This window comes from Sparus aurata, chromosome 1 (assembly GCF_900880675.1).
Source record: "Sparus aurata chromosome 1, fSpaAur1.1, whole genome shotgun sequence".
NCBI classification, from domain to species: domain Eukaryota; kingdom Metazoa; phylum Chordata; class Actinopteri; order Spariformes; family Sparidae; genus Sparus; species Sparus aurata.
In genome coordinates, this window is record NC_044187.1 from 23,497,803 (window position 1) to 23,507,606 (window position 9,804).

The window sequence follows — 9,804 nt, forward strand, 5'->3', positions numbered from 1 at the left end:
ATACATTTACATTATGACAAACAATCTTAATTCTACCGCATTTGCAAATCTGCTGAGTTCACATCAATCGTGTAAGGCATTATGTTAATGAGAGCTAGATTTGAGAGCTGAGGATTATAACTACGTGTTGTCTCACAGGGCAACCGAGGCAAGGAGCGAATGCAGTCACTTGAAATGCTCCCTTTACAACACACACACACACACACACACACACACACACACACACACACACTAAACAAACATGCCTGGCTGCTATCTGTGAGCTGTATGAATGCAGCAGGTAGGTGCAAAATGACCATGTTAGAACAAAGCCTGAAATGTTGAACGTACAATGTTTAGGAACACATTAACCTCAAGATATCTGTTATCTGCAGAACCCTGGCTCACCTGTTTGCTGTTGGTACATCATCGCATCCTTTTATTTTAGATTTCAATCAGTAAATCCCTTTAATGTATGGCTCTCTACACAGCTTACTAGCAGGAACATGGACAAGAATGAAGAACGTGTACTGTCATATGTGGGTCCTAAAAAGCCTTGGGCATTATTATTTTTGTCTATATTGGAGGGATCAAAGCAGGCAAATAAGCAGAATAACTAACTCCAGAAAGATCCACTTGTACACTAGTATTCTGTTGTGTTATGGTGCTGCAGAAGACTTCGGACATTCTGTTATCTATCTATCCATCTATCTATCTATCTATATATCTATCTATCTATCTATCTATCTATCTATCTATCTATCTATCTATCTAGCAAATAATTCTCTGTAGGTGCATCAATACGAACAACCTCTTTCTCCCTTTGTTATTTGATGTGATTATAAGAACATATAAAATAAAATAGATAGAATATATAGCCACTTTAAAGTGCTACTTACATTACTTTTATTACTTATATAACATATGCTTATGTTCATTGTCTATTGATTTAGTAATATAACAGACAGTGAGAAAACCCTCAGAAGTCTACAGAAACAGTGCCACTACTGTCACAACAGTGCCGATCCTTGTGTACATCAGTTCTATGGGCAATTAATCCCGAGCCGACTCCCATTTACCGTAATGTTAGGTAACAGGCTATAAGTGCTTCACATAAATCTCTCGTTTGTTGACAGAATCTGGCTTTTATCTCCTCTTTCCATTCCTCTATCCATCTGTCTTCTCTCCTCTCCTCCATCTATCCATCCTGCTTGTTGGTCAGTCAGTCCCCCCCCCCCATTGTGTATGATATAACCATCTGTGGCCGCTCACCTGACCAATGACCACTGGGCCGTCAGGGTGAAAATGTAAACCTCTTTCGGAGGAGATAACGTAGCCCACCTGGATAATTGGCCCGACACACACACACACACACACACACACACACACACACACAGATGAAGCCAGGGGCACACAGTGAGACACCTCTCAGTTACCATGGGAACTTGACCTGAAGCCCCTGTATACACTCACACACACATCTCAGTGGTGTGTACTTTGCCCCTGTGAGCTCAGAGGAGAAGCAAACTTCAAACAGTGAGAGGTGATGTAACGAGGCAGCAGGGCCACTTGCAGAAACAGAGCCCATGTCTCCTGCAGATGAGCGTCAACACCAACTCAACTTATTGCACCATAATAATGTGAAGGGAGCAATAAATCCAAATACTGTCAGGTGCTGTTTCTTTGCAATCACAAAAGTATCTAACGCAGACTGCTATTATGGCTGGATGGCAAATAATTCTCAGGGTTAGATGGAGGACGCCTGGAGAGCATCCTCCACAGGACTGAGTTACTGAATTGGGAGAAGTAGCTTCATATAAAAAAAAATGTCGTGCAGGACAAGAAAGTAAAATATCTCATCGAGTGTTTTTTTTTCTGTCAAGTTGTTAATATGAAGATGTAAAGATGTAAATGTAAAGATGGGAGCAACCATTTGTATGAGAGAAATGTTTGTCTTTTTATGTATTCACTGACATTTATCCATTTATTTTAGAATTTAATTGTATTTGGCAACAGTTTTATGGGCCAACAGATTGAACAGGTTGACCCCCCCTTTATGCCAATGTTGTGCAGCGGTGAGAATGGGGAGTATGAGTCTGTTTGAAATAAGATGTTTTGTATGTCATGAGTTGTAGGGCTGATGTTAATTGCAAAATAAAAGAATTGAGGAATATAGGAAAGGAATTCAAATGCAACCACATAAATTATGTTTTTTCTAAACAGAGTATTTACACTAGCCTTCATAATGGAACAAACTATTGTACAGCAAAAAGGTTCTGTGAGTTCACTCATTAGTAATTTGGCCCTTTTGAACCCTGCACCCTCATATCAATAAAGCAGTTTGGAATCATTATTCCATCAGAGGGTGACTGTTGAGTATGTAACTTGTTCCCCCTGGTGGTAAGAAGTGCATGTTACAAGTACAGAGAGAAATACTGCTGCAGTTTGTTGCTGTTGTAGTTATGACTGAAAACCAAAATACTTGGATGCACAGAAGATAATGTTCCTTTTTTAAACTTAAAATAAAGCTGACAACAAGTTCTCATTGCCAGGTCCATTCAGTGGCTGTCATGGAGCTTTGAGTCATAACGCACAGTCTTCGTCCGCACACAGAGTTTCTCAATCTCTGGTTTTCTGAACACCTCAAGGACTTCTTGTTCATGTTTGCTCGGATCAGAGTCAGCAAAACATCAGAGGAGAACCAATTTGATCGTCTGCAATCCCCTGACAACTGATTCAACTCAACGATCAAACGCAGCTGTTGAGTAACTGTAACTCTGTGACCTGAGGTGGGATTATTTATTGCCTGTTTACAAGGTCAAAAGCATGACTCAACTATAGCTTTGTTTTGTCTTAAAGGCACAACTTAAAGACTAAATTACAACAACGTTGCAACTATGATCAAGCAATGACATTTGGATTTGTAAAATATCATGTTCTGCCCTACCTGTAAAGCTTCAAGTCAGTCTCTGACATAATTTTCCGAGGTTTGTTTGGAAACTTTTCCAACCTAGTCACCAGCAGAAATGTTGGCATTTCTGCAAAAGACAATATTTCCCAACTCCTCTAACAATGCAGGACAGAGACTTCTTTTTTGACATCCCTTTTTGAAATGCCCCCGAGAATAATGCATTAATCTGGATTAAAAGAATTAGTGTGTATAATTTATGTGGATCTTAGATTGGGTGCTTTAATTATGGTTAAGTTATGGGTGGGTTATAACTTATACAGACTGATACAGGGCTATCAAGTTTGACATTGCATTAGATTGACTGGATGAAAGGGGACTGCTGGGAGTGTGTGCTCAACTGAGTACCAAATCTACTTGGTTATGGTGAGGAAATGATCATGTGTTGGCTTATCTGGTTCCTTCAACACCAGTTTTGTTTGTTTTGTCACCACTAACACAGCTGAAAAACGCCCTGACCTATCGATAAATATATAGTGGTTCCCACTCACAAATGTTGAAATACCATCTTGAACACTGTTTTCCTGCATGCACACTGTCGCTCTACCCAAATCTCCATCACCTGCTGGCATTTAAGTCCGTTAATGCACTTTTCCATTGGTAGTTTTTGATGTGAGCCAGCAACTCACTCACTCATTATACATATAACATTGTATCTACAATTCAGTCTGTTATTTCGAGGCTTCCTCGGCACACTTCTTTAAGGTGCACAGTCATTTCATATTTTAGGATATGTGCTAGTTAGGCACAATCGAAGCAATATAAGACATGAGTGAACTACAAACCACAACTTATTTTATTCATAGTTGTTCTTTATTTCCATTTAAAGACTTCATCTTGAAAGCTGATTACTTGCTAGGATTTTTCTGTAAACATTAATGTCATCTAAAATGTTTTGAATACTCTGCACATAACAACAATAACTAAACAAAACAAAAACACCATTACAAATTTTAAAAAATCCTGAAATGATTGAAGCTTAATCTGGTGTTCTGAATGTTGAGGCGCTGGCATTTAAAACTAAACCAGAGTCAGTGAAGGAAAGTCATTGTTTTTAAACACTCAAAAAAACGTACAGCTATTAATTAATCTTTGTCTGTTATGCATCCAAAAGGAGACATTACTACAAGTAAACTAAATCAAAACATGTCTGCAAGTCCTGTCAGGTCAAGTCAGTTACATTTATACAGCCTCAAATCACAGTCACATTGCCTCAGTGGGATTTACAATCTGTACAGTGAACAACATCGTCTGTCTGTAGATCCGAAAAAACCCTGGTAGCAGGGAAAGAAAAGAAATGGAAGAAACCTTAGGAAGATCCCTCAAACAAGGGCAGACACAACAGACCAACAAAATCCTACAGCATACAGATTTCATTGACAAAATATCAGATAAATGGTGATATGAATCATAATTATCATAATCATAATTGAATACATGATCATTTCCATTTAAAGCATTACTGTCATTGTTCTGAGTCTCAATTAAAAATGTCCATTTTGAAAAATTATTACATATTAAAGTTATTATCACCGTCATAGTGTTCTGTAGATCTCATTTTGTCATTAGTAATATTTCTCAAATTACATCATTCATCATCATTTCACAAAATACGTTTAAGACAACAATTTCAATATTCAAGGTGTGTGTGTGTGTGTGTGTGTGTGTGTGTGTGTGTGTGTGTGTGTGCCTGTATCTTGATGCGTCCACATGTGCCAGAAAATGGTCAAGGTGACCTCATATTTGTTTACCCGGCGAGCTCTCAGTCGCAGCAATGTCTTGGTGAAAGCTCGACCTGCCTCTGTGTGGCAGCGACCTCATAACAGCATCAACAGAGACATTCTCACTTGAAAGGGCTCTCAAATGTCCCGCCTGAAGAGGGTGTACTGAGGCGGTAAAAAGGTAGAGTTTTAGGAGCTTGGTTTGTCCTTGAGCTTCAAGCTACACCTGCCAAGACTGGAGTGGGGGTGAGATGAAGAAGGGAGAAGCAACCTGTCATCTTGCTCATCTGCTGTGCCCAGGGAACTGGCTGCTAGTCAGACCTAGAATATATTATTTTTTGCAAAGCTATTACTTTAAGAATACAAAAATATCTTCCTCTCATTTACTCTTGGTGGTAAATAGCCACAGGGTAGCTTTGGTCTTGTTTGCCTAGGTTGGAGATATCGATCTCAGAGATTTCTGCAACCCCACCAATAAAATTGAGAAGATGAAAATTCATGTGTTTTGCTCAGAACAGTGAACAATGATATTTAAAAAAAAAAAAAATTCTCTCCAGAAATCAACCTGGATGAGCCACAAATAAGCCTCCCTGTGGATAGGGGTTTTTTAGACTTACTTTCTACAGAAAAATATGTCCTATTTCTTACTTTTACACATTTATTACATCCTGTGAGCTTCACACTGGCATAATATTGGACTTTCACAGATAGCTGGTATACTTAGTGAATGTTTCACTTCATTTGCACATAAATAAAGCCTCACCTCATCAGCAGAAATGTTCAACTTGACACGATGCCTCTGTTTCGCTGTTAAGTCGTCCAATAACGATTCCGTCATTCCGATCTAACAGTGCATGCCTGCCACAGCCTTTCAATACAGTGTTTTGGGCTTTGGCTCAGAAAACGCAGAGGAATAAAAAAAAAAAGGGTGTCTGCATGAGCATATTATGAGGCAAGTTATCATTAACCCTTTAAATGCACCCTTAATTAGTTTATGCGTCTTAGTGATCACATCTACTCCACCAGAGGGCAGCATCCACCCGCAAACCACAAACAGAGCAGTTGCGTGCCATGAGAGCTCCTGTGTCTGGCTATTTGATATTTTGCACACAGAGGCCTCTGTATCCCTGACGGATGTAATTCATTCGTCTCCTGAGGTCTTTTCATTCTGTTCAAGACAGACAGATATTCTTTTCATGGTGCTCTTGCAGAAAGCGCGCACTCACACAGCACTGACACTTTCATCCCACGCTCTCTCAGAAACAGATACATGCTCCTGAAATGAATTGAAGCAGTCGCCAAAAGGAGGCCTTGAACATTTACAGGTATACTATGTGTGTGTGTGTATGTGTGTGTGTTTCTGTGTGTGTATGTGTATGTTTTGTTTTCTGAAAGAGCGTAATGAAACAAATATGCCCTGCATCCCTCATCCGTGAAAAGTTAAGGCAAGTTAGTTCATACAGTGTAATGATTATCAGTCATTAACAGCCCTCAGCCAAAGGTTACAAGGAAGAATCACAAACATCATGCTGTATGACGCACATAACTGGGAGTGCTGTAAAAATCTAAGTACCTTATTGTTCCTTATCTGACGTCTTATCACACTCTGTGGAAGGGATTTTCTTTGGAAAATCCATTATTTCAATGAGACACCAAGTAAGATTGAAACAAATAAAAATGTCCTCATAGGTCCCTTTGATTCAACTCCATTCGTGCCACTCCGACTTCCCATGACTTTAGGGTTCTGAAACGAATAGCTCGCAATGTATCTGCCAGAATCGGTGCTCACCAAGGAACAGTTGAAGGCCCTGTCTGAACCTTTCAACCTCAGGGAACTGTGGATAGTCAACCAGCCCCCTTTCTCCACTTGTTTCGAAGTGTCTACATGAGGCCCACTGGAGTAACTGTGGGAGCCATGAAACCAGTGCACATCTCCGTCTGGGTGGACATGTTTGAAGATGCAGATGTGACGGTTACCTTCCCTTTCCAGAGAACCCGTGACATTCCCACAACACTCTGAGGAGAAGACCATAAAGAGTTTTAAATTTAACTTCAATTATGTACCAGATGAGAACATACCTCACTGATCTCCTATATCAAATCTATACTAGTAACAATGTAACAAAGTAACTAAGTACATTTACTCAAATACTGCACTATTCAATTCATTCTGGAGGACAAATTTGACTTTTTACTCGTCTGCAAGGATTTGATAAGTTACTTTGCATATTCAGATTTTACACACAAAATCTGCAAAATATTATCCTTATTTTCGTTTACTCTATGGCCAAAGACTATATTTAACAAGATGGAATAAAATAGAGTAAAACATAGATAGATTACACTATTACCCAAAATAATACAGTGTAGTTCACATCAGCTCAGGTTTGCTGGTGTTCATAGCGTAATTTCATTGGTCTGCATGGCTGTAGGGCAATTTAATTTTATCAGGAGAAATCCTCTGATCAGTCAGTTAAACTGCTTATTTTCTGTGAAAGAAAAGAATCTATTCATTTGCAATGTATTTCTAGTAGGTCATTAGGTCTAGGTCATTAACTAGGGGTAGAGCTTTGCAGTTATATACTGCCATGCACTGGTCAAGTTGCTGTTCCTGAGCTGTAGCCTCGAATAACAAATAATGAGTGAGATATTCATTATTCAGGGATAAAGCATATGGTTATTATGAACTATAAAAAATGCGTCATGTAAGAAACTGGCACAAAATGTTTTTTACACCATTAAGCAACAGTATTTGAGTCTACAGCTCTAATTGGAGGGTTTACATAATTCGAACGTAGCTAATTACAAACTGGCAGCAGCGTGTAACATAAAAGTGAAACTCTTGCCAAAATGCAACTTAGGTTTTTTTTGGGGGAGGCTCTTTTAAGATTTACCATATTTTCGTTTTTGGGTCAAACTCATGTTCAATGGGAGTGCTTAGGGCAAATTAGCGATAGCATCAAATTTTTTATTTTTAAAACACTAAGAAGGGTCGACACAACATGAAACTTTGCTTGATTTTAGTATTGTTTCTTGTATGAGGCTTCTTTTTCAACTTCAAGGTCAATATTGTTTTTCGCTAACAACAAAACAATGAATTATCCGTGCATTTATATGGCACTAAGCTTTAGGAGTGGTCCACCTTAACTCACCTCCAGGTAACGTTGCATTCAGAGATCGACACTTCTCACTGGCAGGACGGCAGTGAGCGGAGGAAACATCTGCTAACGTGAGTTGTCCAAAAACTCTCTTTTTAGTAAACTCTGTGTACTCAAACAATGTTTTCAATGCTCGTGTTCATTTGTAGAGACCCTGGTGATACTACGAGCAAAGTTTCATGTTGTGTCGAGCCTTCTTAGCATTTTAAAAATAGTGATTTTGATGCTATCGCTAATTTGCCCCAAGCACTCCCATTCAAAATGAGTTTGACCTGAAAACAAAATACAGTAAATCTTAAAAGTGCCTCGTTCATCGTAATTATGCTTTTACACAAAGGTTTGACTCCTATACATTTACAAAAAAAGCCTAGGTTGCATTTTGGCGAGAGTTTCACTTTAATCCAATGAAAGGGGGAAGATGGAATGTCACATGTCACATCTGTCTGAATGTGATGAATAACTACTTTAAATTACATGTATTTTACAATGTGTTATTGTTTTTTTAACTTAAAGATACCCTGTGGAGTTTTGGACCACTAATAGTGCTGTGGAGCGGTGATTTATGTGTGCGTCCTTGTTTAATTGTCTCGCTACTGATCGACAGGTGGCTGAAATAAGCCAAGAGACGCAGCAATGAGTAAAAACCAGTTTTTCATATGTTTTATGTTGCAATCAACACAATTGGTAGACATCAAAGATACACGCAATATTTTAGATGTTTAACATTGAATTTAAATGTAACACTTTTTTAACTAGAAAACTCCACAAGGCACCTTTAAATACTGAATCTTAACACTAATGCCTCACTGCAATCAAAATTGTCCAGAAATTAGCAGAACAGTCTTTTCATATTTTGTACATTTATGACAGCTAGCAAGAATAAATGTGGACTCTGACCTTGTAACTCCACCATTGAATATTTCTGGTCAGCTCCCTGGTTGGACCGCAGTTTACACATGAATTTCTCTCTGATGTCCATTGGCTGCACTTCGTGGAAGACGAGGGACAACTGTCCATATTCATACTCACAATGGAAGTTACTCAGAGATTGTTTCTGGTGTATGGTCAAATTTCCTTTGTTCTCAGAACATAAAGGTGTTCCATCTTGGTACCACTGCATTTTGATGACTGATAATCCATTTTGAGATGAAGACACTCTGCAATTAAGGGTAACCCGTTTGCCGCACTCTGCAGAAACCCTCGGACTCACCTCTAGTACCAGCTCTGTGGACAAAGATACAAATTTGTACTGAGAGTTATTGGAAACAAAGGCTTCTCACTGCTTATTTCATATCTTAAAGCGAGCATCATTATCAGCACAATCACACTGTTTCTCCTCACACTATCAGAATATAACACCCTGATTATGAAGGGTCTCTTTCAACAACAAACTACTTTAAAATAGTTTCACACATACCTTGTGTCGTGAGAGTGAGTACAGGTAGTAGCCAGAGAAGTAGATGCAATGCTTTGTGCCCCATTGTTAGCTGCTTTCCCTGTAACATAGAGAACAATCAAATTAATACAAATCTCAATGTAAACACACCACGTGTTTTACAGGCAGCTAGAAACTTTGTTCTTAGCAGGCTGATCTTACCTTAAGTCTTATATCTGAGTAGAGCTGACCTCAAGAGGGTTGGTGCTTCTCCTCTGTGCTCCTCCCGTGCTCAGAGTCTCTGATTTCTTATGTTGCTTTTTGTGCTTCAATATAGTCCTTCAGAGCCTTCAAAGTACAAGTTAATGATTACAAATATATGGATGGGAAAAACCAGGAAGCAACAGGCTTATCACTGTGGGTGTGTGCTGGAGCCTCAACAAATGGGAACGGGAACAATGAGTGAAGTTTGATAGCGTGTGAGAGAAAGTGAAACACACAATGAGAGGGAGGGCCTATTCATGAAGCAGGAAAAGCTGCCACAAGTACAGACTTGTACAACTGCCTTTGATGTTTCTTCATTTCGCTGCAAGGAACTTTCCA

General features: G+C 39.1%; 1 protein-coding gene across 3 annotated transcripts; it reads right to left on the bottom strand.

The window, feature by feature from the left end:
• Positions 1–3,741: 3,741 nt before the first annotated feature.
• Positions 3,742–9,580, bottom strand: LOC115591278 (uncharacterized). 3 transcript variants are annotated; one of them, XR_003985949.1, is made up of 5 exons: positions 9,424–9,580; positions 9,244–9,322; positions 8,724–9,050; positions 5,432–6,684; positions 3,742–4,989 (listed from the first exon to the last, which is right to left on the bottom strand). XR_003985949.1 is itself a non-coding variant. In XM_030433263.1 (4 exons), the coding sequence occupies exons 2-4, from the start codon at positions 9,305–9,307 to the stop codon at positions 6,305–6,307; spliced, it is 771 nt and encodes a 256-aa protein (XP_030289123.1). In that variant the 5' UTR covers positions 9,308–9,322; positions 9,453–9,580; the 3' UTR covers positions 3,742–6,304. The 3 variants fall into 3 exon arrangements, 2 of the variants coding, with proteins under 2 accessions (XP_030289123.1, XP_030289034.1); XM_030433263.1 differs by having other exon boundaries at positions 3,742–6,684; positions 9,453–9,580; XM_030433174.1 differs by having other exon boundaries at positions 3,742–6,684.
• Between the last annotated feature and the right edge of the window lie 224 nt (positions 9,581–9,804).